The sequence below is a fragment of the Phacochoerus africanus genome, chromosome 13, assembly GCF_016906955.1.
Source record: "Phacochoerus africanus isolate WHEZ1 chromosome 13, ROS_Pafr_v1, whole genome shotgun sequence".
In the NCBI taxonomy this organism is placed as follows: Eukaryota; Metazoa; Chordata; class Mammalia; order Artiodactyla; family Suidae; genus Phacochoerus; species Phacochoerus africanus.
In genome coordinates, this window is record NC_062556.1 from 9,601,299 (window position 1) to 9,621,332 (window position 20,034).

The 20,034-nt window shown below is 42.7% G+C and overlaps 1 protein-coding gene across 6 annotated transcripts in view; it reads right to left on the reverse strand.

Moving 5' to 3' along the window:
- The window catches only part of STARD13 (StAR related lipid transfer domain containing 13), a 220,355-nt gene that overhangs the window by 79,962 nt on the left and 120,359 nt on the right, over positions 1-20,034 (reverse strand). Inside the window, exon 1 of one of the 6 annotated variants that reach the window (XM_047756344.1) lies at positions 19,442-19,977. The exons of the other annotated variants lie outside the window; for them this stretch is intronic. Coding sequence (XP_047612300.1) covers positions 19,442-19,445 — 4 coding nt within the window. The 5' untranslated portion in view covers positions 19,446-19,977. Of the gene's footprint in view, positions 1-19,441; positions 19,978-20,034 lie in introns of those variants that run through there. 6 annotated transcript variants of the gene reach the window in all.

Below are 20,034 nucleotides of genomic sequence, written 5' to 3' on the forward strand. Positions count from 1 at the left end.
AGCAAGGAGTAAATGACAGTCCTCGCTCATGCTTCCGGCCACCGACAGTGAGGAAGCAGCTCACTGTTCCCTGGGGACCTGGGAGGCATCGGCAAAGATCCCAAACCTCGACACTTCCTTTCCTGCTGTTTTCACTCACATTAAAAAAGGAACACCGTGGATCTGCATCACAGCCTCAAAGCACAGGGACAGTGGATTGCTTGCCGAACAGAAAGAATCACACACTTTCTCATGAAGCGAAACCCTAAAACAGAGCGAAAATGTAAGGTGGGGTGTGTTCCATTTAGATCATCAACAGGGTCTTTTAGTGGCAAACAGATCTTTCTACTCATCAAGGAACAGCTCAAGAGTTATGATTCCAACAGCTTATTGTTTGCTTGAAACTTCCAAATCTTTCCTTCCATGCCCTTAAAGAACATAAATACAGTTTTAAAATATTTCACAGCTGACTACACGTAGCAAAGATGATGTTTCTAAAAGACATCCTTCTTCCTGGTACAAAAAGTCCTCTCGTGTATCCGATAGGTACTAACTGCCTTAAATGCTATACTCCTCTATCAAGTTTAGAGTCTAAACAGTATACTGCTAATTACATACTCCATAATGTCACTTCTTTTATAACACAATAACAGTATCAGCAAATTTGAAGTTAAAAATCCCCAAACAACAAAAACCAAAAAAACAAACAAAAAAACAACCCAACAGAAACAAACAAAAACAAATCCATACCTCTTAGGTTTACTGAATTCTAGGTTTTAAATTCTCTTTGACATAATGGTTTCCATTAGCAAAACCCAGAGATTACTAAATTACCAATACATTCTGCCAGAAACATCCTATGAAACTCTGCTCCAAGGATTTACAATCATTCTTTTTAGGCTTCAGATTGCTGTCTCCTTGTTGCCAATCATGCTGTGAAAATAGATGGGAAACATTTCACAGCAGCGCTTTGAGATGCATGTCTGGGAAAGTGGGGGAGTATCCCTGAAGCTGAGGTCATTGTCATTTCTGAAATTCCAACTCCAGTCACTCTCCCATCTGGGCTACTTTTCTAATCTGGAATTCCCTCTCCCAGCCTTCCCCCACTACCCACTCACCTGACCCTGGGGGAACCATGAGTCACTTCCTGTCCTTTAAACTTGTGGCTAAACTTCCCCTTCTGTAAGAGCCTCGAACTGGGGGGTGAGGGGGGTGAGGAGGACTGGGAGGGAGAGGGCTGCCGGGAAGGCAGGCAGAAGGCAGAGGAGTCCCCTCCCTCCGTTTTAGAGTGACTTGACAAGTGCTGCCAACTCTTGATTTTTTAGGAAATAATTATTGCTGTCACAGCCATGACCTTCGCTGTGCATTTTTTACTACTTGATTTACTTCCAGGATCCGGATTCCACTCTTCACCTTTCTACTGCTTGTTTGCAACTTCAGAAAGGATGGAGGGTCAAAGACGTAAAAAGCAATGAATCAATCTCACGTTTGAAGAGCCTGATGAGCAAATCTGAGACCCACTTAAAAATAAGCAGTTGGATGGGCATCTCTTTTATTGAGATGAGCCTCCTTACTTGTCATTAATATCGATACACGGGATAGAGTACATGAATCCCAGCTCCCCAGGTCAGTTTATAATAAAAGGATATTTTTAAATTGAGAATGTAAATATAATATTGCGGCAGAGATAAGCTGAGTATTGAACAAACTCGTGAGTGGACTGTGATTCCCAGCCTCCCCTGTGCACAGGCACTTGGATGCACCTGCCCTGTGACCTACACCCCTCGTCATTCTCCACCCACCAGCGGATGTGCCAGTGCCCAGGACCTCAAAAGCTTCATGTTGAGTCAGGAGAGCCTCCGCTGGCCAAGATCTGGAGCAGAGGGCCTTGTCCTCAATGTGAGTGGGAAACAAACTTTCAGCTGGTTAAGACTGTAACACTTTGAGGACAGGAACCTCTGCCTTACTTGACATTGAGTCCTCCATGACTGTAAAAGAGTATCCCTTTATGCCTGGAAAAGAGTAGGTATATGGCCAGGGTTTATGGAATAATGACTGTGGAATGAATCATAAGACACATGAAAAAAATGCGCATGGAAAGTTAATTCTGAGAAAAATGTCTGGGGATACTTTGCTCTTCCACACACACACATAATCAACTTGGCTATAAATATTTCTCGAAAACTCTTTTGTCTTTTACGTCCATTTTTGTTTTCATGGAAAATATCCAACTTGCAATATGTACCACACACTAAGAGAGATTGCGAAAGAGTTTCTTTTGAAAGGGATTCAATCATGCCCCTTCTCCTTGACCTAACCCCCATCCCCGAAAACAAATCTGATCTCAGTTGATCCAATGGGTTTATTTCACTGTTCATCAGTTTTAGAGACTCGAATGCATTAAGAAATAGTTTGAGGTTTTCCATACTTTAATGAGGGGAGGTGGACTATGGGAAGGTCTCCTGGCTCCATGTTCTCTCCATAAAGAACCTTCTCGCCCCCGTCGAACTAGTCTATGAGTCCATGAAAGTGATACATGTTAAGATACTTTGCCTTAATAATAAAATCCACAAATACCTTATATATGTGTATTTATTTTCAGGCTAAACTTGATTTCTAGGTTTAAGACTATGAAGTGACATTTGGTGTTTCCTTCCGAAATTAACTTTGAGTAGATGCTGGGATAGATGCTTAGAGTCTGTTGGGGAGACGTCAATGACTCCACAACTTTTATTTACGTTTCTCTTCTGTCATTCAATAACGTTCCGCTCCCTTTCTTTTTATTGTTTACAAATTAACATCAGGGATAGCGTGATGCCTCATAAAATCAGAAGGAAGAGTTACACATCAAGATTTTCAGGAGTTCCCTCATGGCTCAGAGGGTTAAGGATCTAGTGTTGTCATGTTGTGGCTCTGGTTATAGCTGTGGCATAGGTTCGCCCCCAGCCCAAGAATTTCCACATGCTGTGGGTAAGCCAAAAAAAAAAAAAAGATTTTCAAAGTTCCTGTAGTATATTTGCAAGAGGTGACAGCAGGTCCATTTATAATTCGGTTGGAATCGCCAAAGTGACTTTATCTTTTAACATTAGCATTTAATGGCTAGATATAACTGATTTTTAGTTATAAAAGCAGCAGCAAGGGAGAGAGGGAGGAAGGGGGGACGAAAGGAAGGAACTATAGCAATAAGCCATCCTCTTAAATTACTCAAAATACTGTCTTCTGGCTGGCGCTTAGATGCTCAGTCTAGCACTAGTACTCCAGGACTAGTACTACTACTCCAGCAGTAGTACTCGGCTGCGGTAAACAAGCCTCTTTCTAACCAAGAAAGAACCTGTTGTTTGGCTTTCCTGCTATATCATTTGGTGCCCTTAGTATGGACAGTTCCTGGTTCACAGCTATTTATCAAGTCAGAAATTACGACAACTTTCTCAATTTTATCTTTATAAGCACAATTTTTTTTTTTTTTTTTTGCTTGGCTCAATTCCTCTCCCATCAACAAAACGGATCTCTGCACCCTTTACTCTCCGCCTTCGTCCTGTCCTAGCTGTGCTGGATTTCGAGCAGGAGTCCAATGACCATCATTGACTAAAATGACCGTCTTCAGGCTCACCGCTCTTTCAACCTCAACCCACTCTAACTCACTTGAAACACCGTGACAGAAATGATTATGTCAAATCGAACTCTCTATTTATGGTACTTTAAAATCTGGTTTCCCAATCCCTACCCCGGGGATAAAACAAACTTCTCCCTGTCCTAGGTACCCTGTGATCACCCAGTAAGTTCACATTAACCCATGAGTAAATATTTGGTGAAAGTTCACTGTGGCTAATGAATGCCCGCTTGGGCTCATTTTGCCCTGAACTTGTTTTATTTAACAAATATTTTAAAGATTTATTGAGATAGGCATGAAAGCAAAACGCCAAATGTTTTTAAGACTGTGGCTCGTAGCACCATCACCATGATACACCAAAAACAGAGGATCCAGTTGGAATACCGCACTCATTTCTCAATATGCCCGATATAAATAACATACTCTTTTAAAACATCCGAGCATTCAAAACAAACAAAAAATAGCATTACTCCAGTGCATTATTATACTCAAGTTTCCAAAAAGACTTTGGAATTTTGTAAACAATTTATAAAGTATATTTATTTTAATAAGTTATGACATAAACAGGTACTAAAATGAAGACATGTTAAAAAAAGAAAACACTGTAAGCCATCAGAGAACTCCTGATTTTCAACTTTCTAGATGTATTTTTCTTTAGGAAGCTTTGATGATTGGCCCACCACTGATGATCAGATTGTAAGCGACGTAATTCTGAAGGCCTTGAATTAAAAAAAAAATTCACTTAGTTATAGTCCGTCTATTGTTACCAGGAGGTTCATAAAAACTCCCTTTTAATTTTTTTTTGAAAAAAAAATATATTTTGGAAATTAGAAAAGAAAAAGAGAGCCTGTAAAAATCCAAGACTTTTATAGAATAACTTTTTTTTGCTCTCAAGGAGTCAAGAGATGCCAAATAAAATGATCAAAGTGACCAGCTAGCTGTGTGACCCTGGGCATAAAACTTAAACCTCTAATCCATTCTTCTTGCCAATAAAACGAAGTCTCTTTTAGCGCTCTAAAAATGCTCTCATTTGTAAGATGAAATGTTATTCTCACAATGTATGAAATCAGTGAGGCCAATGCCTCTTTGGAACCATGTCCCAGGTCTCCCGAGAAGATGAACTAGACCTATGTTCTGGCCCCATGACTGCAGACCACAGCCAGCCCCAGGCGAACGGAGGCCAAGAAAACCCATGTCGATGCTGTAGGAAAGTCAAGGTCGGTCTAACACTGTTGCTAGGAGAGCATCCTTGATGAGCTCTAATCCACATGCTCCGTGTGATTTCATACTGTGGTCTCTGACACAGCCAGCGAAGCATCTTGAGAAACCACAGTCTCAGCTGCTGTGTCTCTGTCCTGGACATCAACCCCAACTGCAGTTCTTTTTTTTTTTTTTTCATATTTTATTCTTACATGGACCACTTCTGATCTTTTTCTGTCTTGTAATCCAATTCTAGTAAAGATAAGAAGTCAGACAGGATTCCGACTGTAGGGAGAGGAATAAAAGTGCATTTTTAAAGGCAGTCAGTTATGACATAAGACGATTACTAAAATGCCTGTGAATCAGCCAGGGAATCTGCTCGGGGAGATGGGAGTTAAAGCAAACAGTGAACGGGAGTCTCTCCACGTTTTAGCAGTTCCCACAGCACCTGTCGCCGTGTTAGGCACACACTGCTGCGGTAAAACTTGTTCTGGCAACTTACTAAGAAGTTATTATTTAAAAATAAATAAGAGAAAAAATTCCAGAGCTTATATAGGCTTTGGGCATTCTGTAGTTTGATGAGAGAGAAACATTTGCTGTGATCGGAGTATTTACTAAACAGAATAAGCTCCTTAGAGGCGAACAGTGTACTGGTAGCCTTGCCACCATCATTCCTTCATTTGTTCATCCTCATCTTGCACACTTTTATTGGAATTTGTTTTCTCTAAAATGAATACTGTCACTGGAATACTGCAGTTTTCAAAATGCATATTCATGAATGTTCTTTCTGATACACATCGCATGAGGAAGGTTTATAGGGCCACCACATTCATTAGATTCTTCTTTTAATTCTTTTTTTGTGGTTTTGTTTTAGGGCCATGCCTGTGGCATGTGGAGGTTCCCAGGCCAGGAGTCATACAGGAGCTGTAGTTGCCAGCCTTTACCACAGCCACAGCAAGGCCAGATCTGAGCTGCGTCTTCGACCTGCACCACAGCTCACGGCAATGTTGGATCCTTAACTCACTGAGCGAGGCCAGGGATTGAACCTGCGTCCTTGTGGATGCTAGTCAGATTCATTTCCACTGAGCTACGACGGAAAGTCCTTGTTCTAATTCTTACGTCACTCAAATATTCTGCTAGAAGGCATCTGCATCGTTATTGTTGCTACTGTGTGCCAGGCACTGATGCTCAATTGCTTTATGCTCTCATACACAATGGCTCATTTGATCGTCCCAACAACTTCTGAAGTGGTCATCCCCATCTTACGCAGGAAGAAACTAACGCTCACAGAGGTTAAATAAGGTGCCCGGGCCACACAAGGGGGACGCCATAAGGCAAACCACGGGCTTCTTCCCCAATCCTAGTCCTTGTTCATAACTAAATGGGAATAAGTGATACACACAGCAGGGCTCTTCCAAAAAATTGTGAAGAAAAGGTGGGGTATAAATTATAAATAAAAAAGCAACCAAAGGAAGGAAAAACATTCACTCACATAATTTCCCCATTTATTTATTCATACCTTAATCAGTCATTACAGACATATGTCATCATTGCACTAGACAATCTGAGGGGCAGAAACAGAAAACTGATGAAAGCGAGGGCTGTCAGTGATGAGAAGGAGGACAAAAGCTGATTCATCACGCAGTGTTTTTCTAAAGGTCTTGACTCCTTGGGGAAGGTTCTAGGAGGAAACACTAGGGTTCTGCCGAGGAGCTTTGGAAAAGACGAGGAACAGAAACACTTTGGAATAGCAGCACCATTTTCACAGGACACACACCAAGAGAAAGCCCAGAAGAAGCGTTTCCAGGTGTGATCTCGCACCTTCCTGACTGTCTGAGACAGACACCACCATCACCACACTGGGGATGAGCGGTAGCCAGGTGTGCACACAGCCAGTGACAGTACCCAGATTCAAACCCAGATCTGTCTGAGCCTGGAGCCTCCCACCTTTCCCGGATGCCATGCTGCTCAATGTGGTCCTGCTGCTGTGTTGCTGCTGGGCAAGAGCGTGCAGCAGGCTAACGAAGAAACGAAAAGGAGGGCCCTAACGTGAGGGGCAAGGAAAGAACGTACACCAAGCCCTAAAACGAATAAGGAGACATATCTGACAATCTGCACCATTAATTAAATTTAGCTGCCTACTAGCTAAGGAGCCGCAGCTCCATGGTGACTATCGAGCCAGCCAGAATTTCTAATGGTGCTGATGACCAAGTTTGATAGGATTATGCTTTTCCCCTCTCAGAGCTGAAGCAAAAAGTTTCTCTAAAGCCGAGGTCGTCCTGTTGATTTTTTCAATTAGTAAGCAGGCCGGAGTTACCTCCAGGATTGCTGGAGCTTATTTTCACTTATATAGGGAGAAAGAGAGAAATCTTCCCAGGTAGAGGCAAGAGTGCAGAAACACACCCTTCCTGGCCCTTCTTGCCTCAATCTGGGCTTCGAGTCAATGGACTTAACTCAGCAGAAAAGCCACAGGAATGGGGCAATGAACATAGCCCATGCCTAATAACCTGATAAATGAATGAAAATTTGATGACTCTTGAACCATAATTACACTTCACTTTTAAAAATAGTTGTGATTGCTAACAAACAATATTAAGTATTACCTTAAGTGACATTTTGAAAACAAATCTTTTTTTCTTTCTTCTTTGTTTTTTAGGACCCTATCTGCAGCACATGGAAGTTCCCAGGCTAGGGGTCCAATTGGAGCTGCAGCTGCTGGCCTACACCACAGTCAGAGCAATGTGGGATCCGAGCCACGTCTGCAACCTCCACTACTGCTCATGGCAACACAGGATCCTGAACCTACTCAGAGAGGCCAGGGATCAAATCTGCATCCTCATGGATACTAGTTGGGTTCTTAACCCTCCGAGCCACAACAGGAACTCCCTTGTAAATAAATCTTAATTTAAGTATGAAGGGCTAGAAATATCCTGCTATAAAATCCAGTTAACTAAGGAGACTAACTTTTCTACTTTAAAAAAAATGTTTAAATTAGGAGTTTGGGATTAACATACACACAGTTTTATATATAAGATAAATAACCAACAAGGACCTACTGTATAGCATGGGGAACTAAATATTTTATAATAACCTATGAGAGAAAAAGAATCTGAAAAAAATATATATGTAGATATAACTGAATCGCTTTTCTAAACACCTGAAACTAATACAGTATAAAGCCACTATACTTCAATTTTTTAAAAAAGCGTTTAAATGGATTAAGATGTGGTACATATATACAATGGAATACTACTCAGCCATAAAAAGAACAAAATAATGCCATTTGCAACAACATGGATGCAACTAGAGATTATCGTACTAAGTGAAGCAAGTCAGACAGAGAAGGACAAATACCATATGACATCGCTTGCAGGTGGAATCTAACATATGGCACAAATGACCTATCGACAAACACAAACAGACTCTCAGACATGGAGGACAGACTTGTGGTTGCCGAGGAGGAGAGGGGAGGGAGTGGGATGGATGGGGAGTTTGGGGTTAACAGATGCAAACTCTTTATTTAGAATGAATAGGCGACAAGGCCGTACTGTATAGCACAGAGAGCTATATCCAATCTCCTGGGGTGGATCATGACGGAAAAAAATATATTAAAGACTATGTCACACATACACATATTCTTTAATATATTATTTACATGTGTATATATATACACACACGCGTATATGACAGATATATATATATATATATATGACTAAGTCACTGCTGTATAGTAGAAATTGGCACAACACTGTAAACCAACTGTAACAAAAAATTTTTTTAAAAAGTATTTTGATTGCATCTTAACACAACCCCTCCCCATTTATGCATCTTGTAAATATAGATTCTTTTATGGTAAGACTACGTAACATAGGTTAACCAGCATTTAAGTTCAAAAGTACTTAAACATCACTTGAGAGTATTTAAAGTACTTAACAGAGTGAAAGTGTGCCGACACAGATATAGTTTGTATGCTTGTTAGTAGAAAACTTCAAAAATGTATAATGCTTTCTTAGTTTGGGGCAGAATATAGGATAAACTCAAAACCGTGAGGAATTAAGATGAAAAGAAAAACTGTTCTCCACTCCCAGATATGAGCTTCTTTGGAGAAAGTAAAAAAGGATTTTTTCTTTCTTAATGAGAAATGAATGATAAGCTGCTCTTAAAAAGGAAATTATATAGGCTGTTAGTCATTTTAAAAATGACCATAGCTACCATAGAGACTTTGATTCACATTTTTTCTGGTGACACAGCCCCCTCTTGGATAAACATATACACATACCAGTACGTTATGTGAACTGCAATCTTGTAGTGACTTCAAGGAAAAGATTGTTTTTCTAAAAGAACTCATATTTTCCCATGCTTCTTCACTTCTTGTGCAAGAACTTTTTATGAGATTCGAGTAAACTGTGTTTTATTTATTTTCCTTTGTTCTTCCCTTCTTACTGGAAGAGAACATTATCTGGATGTAATCGTGTTCAAGGAGACTACATTATGACTAAGGAGACGATTTAAATCAACGACCAACAATTAGGAAGGCCTATCCTGCCACCCCTTCAGATACGGCAATGTAATTTTACTGGGACAACACATTTCATTTCTTGTAATGCAAGAGATGAACCCACAGGAAGGAAGGCTATTTCAGTAGCCTCCAATTTTGTCTTTGCAGATTTAGCCTCTTTTCTAACCCAGCCAACTAAACTTGAACTTCTGTAGTGGTGGAAACACAACGTGAAAATCCTTGGCCGACGTCATCCGAGTCCCTGAAGACTTTGTTTTTCTCGCAGCTTACTACCCCTCAACTCGCCAAAGCACTGTTCCTATTCACTGAACTGTCAGCAAGGCTGACTGGTGCTCCAGCCACCTGGAGCTGACAAATATTTTCCTAATAGGAAGGATGCCATAGCAACTAGATGTGTGGCATGGATACGAACGGGGAAGGTGCTATAATTTCAGGTGGGAAAAAGACATACAGCACCCACAACAGTATTACGCCAAAGAGTGCCTTGAAATTCCACATTCATCATTTTTGAGGACTAAGTTCTTTAGACACAAGACTGCAAGTGACCCCCGCTCTGAGAAAAAAGAAGACAGTAATTAAGACTGGAAAGATCTCACGTTTCGAAAATCTTATCTTTCGTCCCAGCAATGGCACCTTAGACAAGTTAATGAACCTCTCTGAACCTCAGTTTTTTCATCTGTAAAGTGGAGATAGGAGTCCTGCCTCAAAGGACGGCTAAGAGGATAACATGACATGATGTCTATACTGTGGTTGGCAAATGAAAAACACATAAATAATACCTTGTATCATTAGGTTAAGGAGAGAGGCAGTGAATATTTATAGGATGCCAGAGAAAGGGTCTCTGAAAGAGGATACAGATGTATGTATGTGAAATTTTTATTTGTGTTTGAGTATTTTAAGTATTTTTAGATAGTTTAAGAAACCAGTTGTTAGGCCAGGATTCAATATCAGGATTGGATACAAGGTGCCCTCACTTAAGCTGCAGGCCTGCTGGTGGTTCCTGAGGGAGCTGGGAGTTGCAGGGCAGGGGGGTGGGGCACTGGGAATCATGTGCCCATTCTCCTTTTCAGGACTGCCCTGTGTCATGAGGTACATGCACCTGCTTGAGAACATATGTGGACATATGCGGAATACACTGCTTACTTTTTTTTTTTTTTGTCTTTTTAGGGCCTCGGGGGTGGCACATGGAGGTTCCCAGGCTAGGGGTCGAATTCGAGGGACAGCTGCCGGCCTGCGCCATAGCCAGAGCAATGCCAGGTCCTCGAACTACCAAGCAAGGCCAGGGATGGAACTGGCATCCTCATGGATATTCGTCGGATTTGCTTCCACCAAACCACAACGAGAACTCCCCCACTGCTTACTTTCTGGGGCTGCACCCGTGGCACATGGAGGTTCCCAGGCTAGGAGTCCAATCAGAGCTACAGTGGCCGGTCTACGCCAGAGCCACAGCAATGCAGGTTCTGAACCACATCTGTGACCTACACCACAGCTCACAGCAACGAAGGATCCCCGACCCACTGAGTGAGGCCAGGGATCGAACCCACAAATTCATGGTTCCTAGTCAGATTTGTTTCTACTACACCATGATGGGAACTCCCCCCACTGCTTACTTTTAACCAAAATAACCCTCACAAAATGGAGAAGCAACTTAAAGATTCCTGTAGAGAAACCATGAAGAGAAGACAGTACCAATTAACAGCTCAAGAGCGGTCAACAAGAAAGTGACAAAGCTGCGATTTCCCTCCCTCTGGTATTGGCACTGGAGCAATTACATCTACCAGTTAAGAACAATAGAAATATGTTTAAACCAGATAAGAAGTCAGCTGCAATAGTTTAAACTGTCTGGAAGATTATTTGAAATAAAGATGTATATAATTGTTGATGAGCTTTGGCCTTTATGATCTGAAAGAGTTAGTGATAGTGGAACATGTATATAGTTTACAAATTCAGGTAGATACCTTGAAAATAACGGCTCAACATCTTGTTATTGATAAGCACGTACATTCAAAAGAGCGTGGCGCTACCTTGCTAGGGAACGTGAGGACAGGGCGGGTGCTCTGGAGGGCCGACTCCAGTCCCATCCTTCCCAACCTTTCTTTCTCAACAAGGCCCTCGCTGAATTTGCCCTGCACTCTGGGATCAACTACCAGGCTGCTGGGGGCCCCAGGTTATCAGATGAAGCCTTAGGCTACTTTAGGCTCAGCCAGCCCAAGGGCTAAGGGTATTCACCTCTTCAGCAGACCTATATAACCCATTCAGAGCACACCCACATCCATGAGATGTACCTCAAGGCACACTGGTACAAAATTCGGTCTTACAGATGATTTACATGCGGCTAATTTTTGGAAAAATACAACTATTTGGTTCTAAATGAATCAACTCTATAGAAAAGGGAGAGAAAGTTTTTTTTTTTTTAATATGGATATTGTAGGCATCAGCCCAATAAAATTTTAACACAAGTGGGCTTGTTGTGAGAAGTTAAATATTGTGCTGCCTCCTAATCTGATAAAGGAACACATTTTATGTATTTAGAAAGCATCTCTTTCCTCTGTCAGGGGGCACACTTCGCTTCTGCATGTCCAGCATTCAACACAGCACTACTCATACAGTTAAGTGCTAATATATGTTTGCCCAACAGAAAAAAGAAAAAAAAAGCCACAGGTAAACTAAACACTGGCCATCAATCCTTATATTCATACCCAGGAAGGTTCTTTTCCTATTCCTCCCAGCAGCCAGTCCAAAACCTTGCCACTAACGACCAGTTCCCAGCCCTCCTCCCATGCTCTTTACTTGCCCTTGGCTGATTTCACCTCTTCCTTTGATGAGGTCATCAAGGCTGTCTTCACACCAAATACATGGACCTGAGTCACTCAGTGGAAACCCACGCACCCCCACCCCTGCCACGTTGTCTGTAACCTCTTCCGTATTAACCAGACTCCCTCGTCAGGGAAGGATGCTTTTGTTGAAATAGCTCCTCTCTTTCCTCCTCCTCCTGCTCAACACTGGCTCAACTAGAGAGTCAGCTCTTGAGCACTGCAGGCGCATCTGCACAGAGCCTCTGCCTTTTCTGTAGCCTCCATTTGACACCCGCTTGCTTCAGAATCTACAGACACCCTCTGTCATTCGCTGTCATCGTCATTCAGGTCCCTTCAAGAGGCCACCCCTTGCCACCTTTTCACAAAATTTACCGCCTCTTGCTCACCTGCATACCACATTGCCCTGTTTTATTCATTCTCCTTATCAACTGTAACTCAAACGGAACATTTTTTATTTATGTTGCTTATTGTCTGTCTTCTGTACTAGATCACAAGCTCTCCGAGGACAGGACATTTTCCCTGCTTTGTGTATTGATAGATCTCTCTAGCCTAAAATTCAGCCTGACACGCAATGGTACCCAGTTCATAACTCTTGACTCCTTGGAGGGCTGCATGGTCCTGGATGGATGGGTTACTGCAGGGGACCCACATGCGGTACCATCACTTCCTCTCCAATTTAGCCTTTTACCAGAACATTCATGCTAAGTTTAAGTTAAAAATCACCAGGCTCCTCCCAAGTTGTCAAGAGCCATGCATGATTTACGAATGACATCTAAAAGCCTTCAAAGATCTAGCTCTGATCTCCTTTTCTAGCCCTATTTCCTGATGCAGCTACCTCCCCACACATCCTGAAGTCTAGCCATGCTGGGCGCACTTTTCTTTAAACTGAGCACCCGCTATCGTTATTAACCATTTTGTGTTTGTTCAAGTACTTACAAGCCTCAAAGAACACCAGATAGAATGCCTCCATCACACAGGGGCTCTTTTCATGGAGTGATGTATGGCTAATTCGAGAACGTGGGTCTCACCTGCTTGCTGGGTTTCTCCTCCCCAGGCTGTCTGTGATGTACATAGCTGCTCACTGGCCAGGCCGGGTACATATGGTCCAGGAGGCAGGATAATAAGCACAGGTGGAAAGAATGGTTTTCAGGAGATGGTTCAACTCATTGTTCTCTTGTGGGGAGTAGAGAACCAATAATTTCAACAAGCTTTCAGAGCATAATCTTCTCTGACGCTACAGAGTGAGTTTACATTCTAGACTCACGAGCAACAAATTCAGACAGGATCCTTTTGGCCTTTGCAGACTGCAGAGCACAGGGTCTCCGGAGGCCCCTCTGCAGAGGCTGAAGGGCAGGGCATGCCCACCTTGAACTGCTTCCCCTCTGCTTTGCTGGTGGCACGCACGCCCTTCCTTGGCGAGCTGTCAGCGCTCTCATCCACCGCTACCTCAGACAACCAGCGTGGCTCAGCTCAGGCTGCAAAACGGTCCACCATCACCCCTGCGAGTGGAAGCCACTGGCAAGGCGTCAACTACCATGCCGGCCCCGGGAAGGCGCTTCTCGATCTTGCACAACTTGGCCAAGAAGGAGGCTTCAAGGAGCTTTCCTGATCAAGACTTGGCTTTCCTGTAGAGTCACCACCCCCCAACCCAGGATTCCACTTCTCCCTGCTCCCTCCCGTGACCCTCTGACTTCACCCTGGGTTTGGTCAAGGCAGCCCCTCTGGGGAGTTGTCTATCACTGTGTTTGTATTCCTTTTTTTTTTTGTCTTTTTCTTGCCTTTTCTAGGGCTGCCCCCATGGCACATGGAGGTTCCCAGGCTAGGGGTCTAATCAGAGCTGTAGCCACCGGCCTACGCCAGAGCCACAGCAACGCGGGATCCCAGCCACGTCTGGAACCTACACCACAGCTCACGGCAACGTCGGATTCTTAATCCACTGAGCAAGGCCAGGGATCAAACTCACAACCTCATGGTTCCCAGTCGGATTCGTTAACCACTGCGCCACGACGGGAACTCCTTGTATTCATTTTTGAAGCTGGCACTCCTTCCCCATTTACACAGTGAACTTTGGGAAGCAGGGACTTGCGTTACTTATGGGGCCATTGAGAAACATCTTTAAAGGCGGTCCATCTTCTCTGCCCCTTGAAAACAAGATGCCAGGCCCACTGAGGACAGGTCCCATCCAGCAGGAGTCCTCTGAATGACCTCTTTACGGAGGGCTTCATGGAGGGGCATTATTAGTGGGGATGCCTTTCAAGGATTATCCCCAAGAACTGCAAGAAGGAAAAGTCTTCCCTCTTGAGCAAAGAGGGAGGCAATGGACAGCAGATCTCAGAGGTGAGGCCCCTGACCAGCTTATCAGAGAAGGTGTAAAACAGAGAGCAGTGGTGCTTCCAAGTCAGCTCGGGGTTCAACGGACCCTGTGATCCTGATTTGATAGAAGATTATTTCCAGTATTCCTGTGATTTATCTTGATGTAACTTGCAGAAACTATTATGATAAAATGGCTTTACTTCTGCCAGTTATTCTATGCAGAAGAAGATTAAGTCAGGGATTATAAAAAGCTTTCACAATTTACATAGTTTTCTTTGTAGTCATTTAACGCGTAGACTCAAATTTTCCCTTTTAAACTGTTTTTTAACCTCAGTTCAAGCGAGAAGTTAAACCAGTGAGAATTTCCATCTTTCTCAGTGACAGTCTGTTTTTTAATAAAAGTGGGTAAGACAGGACTTTTAGGCCTCTCTTGATGCTAAGATTATTGTCCCCTCGGAGAGTTTTAAAACCTTGGCTCCAAAAGTTACCTTATCAACATTTTCTAAATTAAGAAAAGGGAGAGTAGTAAAATTAGGACTCTGGTAAGATGTTGCAAATGTGCTTTCTTCAAGTATACCCTTAGTTCTTTGAAAAGTATCAGGTCAGTACACTTTCATGTAATTGATTAGGCAACTTTTAGACTATTAAAAACTTTATTATGATCATTAAAATAATGCTAGTATCAACTTACTTGCCATTTTTCATATTACTTATGAATAATATCATGTTAACTGGCTTTGTTCAGAAATCTTTATTTTTTTATTAAAAAATTTTTTTTTCTTTCTTTTTTTTTTTTTTTGTCTTTTCAGGGCTGCACCTGCGGCATATGGAGGTTCCCAGGCTAGAGGTCTAATCGTAGCTGTTGCTACCGGCCTACTATGCCAGAGCCACAGCAATGCCAGATCCAAGCCACGTCTGCGACCTACACCGCAGTTCGTGGCAACACCAGATCCTTAACCCACTGAGCGAGGCCAGGGATCGAACTCGCAACCTCATGGTTCCTAGTCGGATTTGTTTCCGCTGTGCCATGATGGGAACTCCCAGAAATCTTTATTTTTTTTTTAACCACTTTCTTAAGATAATTTCCTAGAAGGGGATTTACTGGATAAGAGAGTCTTGATAAATGCAACCAAGCTGCTTTTCAAAAAAGATGATGACATTTTATTTTTAAAACACATCTAACAGAAAAATCAAGGCTTTCTCCAAATAGGGACAGTTGATTGACAGCTTTAATTTTTCAGTGAGCTAAGTGTAATTCGTAGGACACAGATAGGACTAGTAGGTTAACGGTTTGTCTACTGCGGATGACATACACAGCTTTTCTGGCCTGAAACAGTCGACCTGCTCTTATACTATCATGGTCAAATATTCCAGACACACAAATGAGTACCGAGACTCTGTCCCAAGAAGTGTGCGATGACAGTGTACCACGCATGAGGTAACATTTTCAGAAGGATATGGAAACACTGACTAGTTCATTCATTCAGCAGACATTACTTGAATACCAGCCAGCCAGTTATGAGAAACCATCACAAGCACTAGGGAATCCAAGAAACATGGAGCTTTCCCTGTCTTCGAGGAGCCCCCAGAGGGAGAGAGAGAGACGTAAACAAAGAATGTAGTAGAAGAAGATAAGAACTTTATTGGAAGTTTATCCTGTGGGAACCATGAATGAAGAAGCTCCTGACGCTGTGGAAGACTAGCAAAGCTTCACGGGCTAGTGATGTTTAAGGCAGCTTTGGAGCATGAAGAGATGATCAAAAGTAGTAGAGAAAGAATTTAGTGGCGCTCGGGGACTGGAACGAGCAGAGGGTGGAGGTGTGAGAGCACATGGAGCGAGCGTTTGGGGCAACAGGCGGGCGGGGAAGGAGGCAGAGGATGGCAAACTGGCCAGTCCTTTCCGTGAAGGGCTCTCGATGTTCAAAGGAGGGAGGAGATCAGAAAGAGGGTTAAGGAGTTGCTGCCATGGCACAGCGATAACGAACCCCACCAGGGCCCATGAGGATGCGGGTTGGATCCCCGGCCTCACTCAGTGGGTTCAGGATCTGGCGTTGTCGTGAACGGTGGAGTGGGTTGTATTCATGGCTTGGATCTTGTGTTGCTGTGGCTCTGGCATAGGCCGGGAGCTACAGCTCAGATTCGACCCCTAGACTGGGAACCTCCATGTGCCGCAGATGCGGACAAAAAAAAAAAAAGGAGGGTCAAGAGAAGCCTCTGAATGATGAGCAAGACTTATTAAGAAAGGAAGGAAAGGAATATTCCAGGAAGCAAACAAATGGCTTTAAGGTTTTTAAAGCATTTTCGCATATATTATGCCACTTGACCCCCATAACAACCTTAAGTGATAAGGTTTACTTATTGCATCACGTTACATATTCTCACACATTCTTATTCTCATACTGTAGCAGGAGAACTATGAGTCGGTGGGGTTAAGTGACTTGCCCAAGGTCACACAATCGAGTGGCATGGCTCACAGGGCAGCTGCGCTTTAAGAGCTCAAACTCAGCGAACGGTGCCTACAGGGATGATTTTGTCTGGAGTGTAGTGGTATTAGCAGCTGAACTTGGCAGGTGTGACTTCTGACTTCTGATGTCATTTGCACTATACTAAGCTGTTATATTTAACACTTAAAATGAAAATGGTTCAAAAATGAGAATACACTAACAGCTCCTATTTTTTAATATTGTATATACTGTTGCTTTTATTGGAATATTTTAGAGATTCTCTATGTATACACACAAATATCCATATCTTATATGAAGATGAGTATGATTTATTTGAATATGATATATATGTCTATATAAACGTTAGAAAATATTAGGTGACAGTTTGCATTATTATCCACTTACTGGAATTAGGAACTTTAAAAATTATGTATATTTAAGCACACCAGATCAGGGCAGACTGCACCCATTTTAACCTAGCTTCTACAACTTCAACCTGTTTGAGAGAATGCCTGTTATTTCACAACTGTGATGAGAAAATCAAACGATAATTACAAACAGGAAAAAGATTAGTACAAGTAGCTTCAAGAGCAGGCTACTGCAAGCAAAAGCATCACTGTATAAGATTACAGAATTTTGTTTTCAGTGACCAGAGTTTTTCAGCTTTTTCAGTCTAAGGACACAGAGGCAACTTCATAAGTGACACACACGCTAAAAACTAACAGCACAGGACACAATATAAATATCTTGCTGACATTTGAAATGTCTCTGGGCGTCAAAGAGATGGCTGGAGTTATTTGCTGTATTTTTAAGCAGTGACACAGATTTATTAGAAGGTTACTCTTTTCCTCAAGGTTGCCGAGGTAGGCAGCATAAGAGGAGCGGCTGAAATCCAAGGCTTCTGACTGTTACCTTGGTCCCTGCAATAAATTCAAAGTGTCTTCATCAGGCCTGACAGGGCACTGTCAGAAATTGGCAAACATTCGTTCACACATTAGAAAAATGGGTCTGGATGCTATCCTGTCACCTGTCAGCATATGTCAGCGCATGTGAGCTCAGCACTCGCAGAACATACTGGCGGGTGTATCTGACCCTCACAGACAGATAAGGTATACATCACGGAGAGTGTGTTCCAGAATCTCCGAAAGGCCATCTCGCACACATCTCTAAACAACTGCATAAGCAGAAGCGAGTCTACAGAGAATTCCGTCCACTGATATTCTCTCCCCCCGCCCCCTTAAATATAGACTCTAGAAACAAGTTAAGCTTCTGAAAAGACAGTAAGACAAAATGTGCAACTTTCAGTTTCTGACTGCCCGAATAAGACAAGACATCAACGTGGCATTTATTACGAAACGTGTGGAAAGGGGGCCCTGTAGAAAGCGTGTGGTTGCTCGGAACAGCGCCACCTCATTCAAAGGTGCCAGGAACACTAATGAGACCGGGATGTCAGCAAAGGCAGAAAGAGATCAATACTCGGCCCCATTCGTTCTTGTCCCACCACCGGGCACTCCGCTGACTCTATGTAAATGGAAGCAATCAGCAAGGATTTCTGTAAATGCAAAAACAGTTGTCCTCTAGACTCGGCCCGAAGATAAATGATTCCAGACGTTGGACGGCAGCCACTTTCCCACACATGCTCTGAAGTTCTGACATCCATATTGGGCCATAACACTGAGTGGTTTCTGCTTCTGCCAGTTTACGGCCTGGGCTTCTTCCACTTCTGGTTGGGACTCCACGGCTTGCTAATGCCAGCACAAAGTCAGTCCCTTTTCGCCTGTGTCAATTTTAAGAGAACTGCCTTTTCTAACACAGGGGATCCTGTGATCCCCCTCCAAACTTTCTGCTACTGCTTGTGTAAACGTATCATTCCAAATCACTGCTTTAGATCTCTTTGGAATGAGACACATCCCAGCCTAATAAAACACATGATATGGGACATGAAATGCAGATGTCTTAGGTGTAACACACAATAACAAACAGCACAAGTCCAACTTTGTTTGAAAACTAAGACGTTTGAAGATGTATTAAACATATCCAGCAGGATTGTTTTCTATGGCAGCTTATAAAGAAGATCCAGATGCAGCTTTCTTTAAAAACTATGTCAACACAATAACATTAGGAGGAAAGGCATATAGAAGTTTAGCTCATGTTCACGGCTATTTCTGCAACTGATCTCAGGGAGTTAAATACCCAATAGACAGCATTTTCTGCCAGCCTCTCACATCTGAGAGGACACTTTCTCGCCCAGTTGCCTTTGAGGAAAGATACAGGTAATTCTGCCCATAGTTCAAAAAAATAAGAAAGAAAACCTGATATCAGTATCTTTACACTAACTGAGATAAAACAATTTTCTGAGGTTAAATAAAAGTAAATAAATCTTACTGTAAGTTTCAAATGTTTTTAAAGTGAATAATCAAAAGGAGAGCCACTGCTGTACATCTTAAATCAAATTCTTGCTACAAGATCGTCCCTCTAAATATCAAGGACACCCAAAGAACACTTTATACACATCCATAACACAACTCCCAGTATAAATAGGAAATAAGTGTTGTCTTACCCATGCCAGGGCCTCTTCAATGGAATACAAACTTACTTTGTTTAAAAACGTCCTTAAGCTGTGCTGTACCTTTGAAACAAAACCATTCTTGTCTTCATTTCATTTTCTGCTTTCTTGAAAATCGCGTCTCTGAAACTGACAGATGGTGCATCTGTCGCTGAGTGTTTCCTCTTGGTTATCTCTGCCAGCTAATATTTCCCCCGTGCTTAGCTGTTGTCAGTGAGACTGTTCCACATCCTTCTAGCCTGGTCAATGCTGTGCCTGGTCTGAGGGTGGTTTTGGCCCCGCCTCTAGCTCTAAGAGAAAAACGAAAACTCACAGCTGGATTTCCTATAAATCCTCTCCTTTAAAACTGGCTCAGTAGCTACGGCACGTACCAGAGGAAAAAAGCTGCTGGTCTGTCCCAGACCAAGAGGGGTGATCCTCGTTTAGGGGTCTCCCCCGCCAAGGGTGTAGGTTATATAACAAATCCCATGGTAAGTTGTCCTCAAACTTCAGAGGACAGGAGGGAGGGTTTTCAACCAGGCGTAGATTTTTCCATGCCTGCAGAGACTCGAAAGAGGCCCATGACTGAAACACACACACACACACAC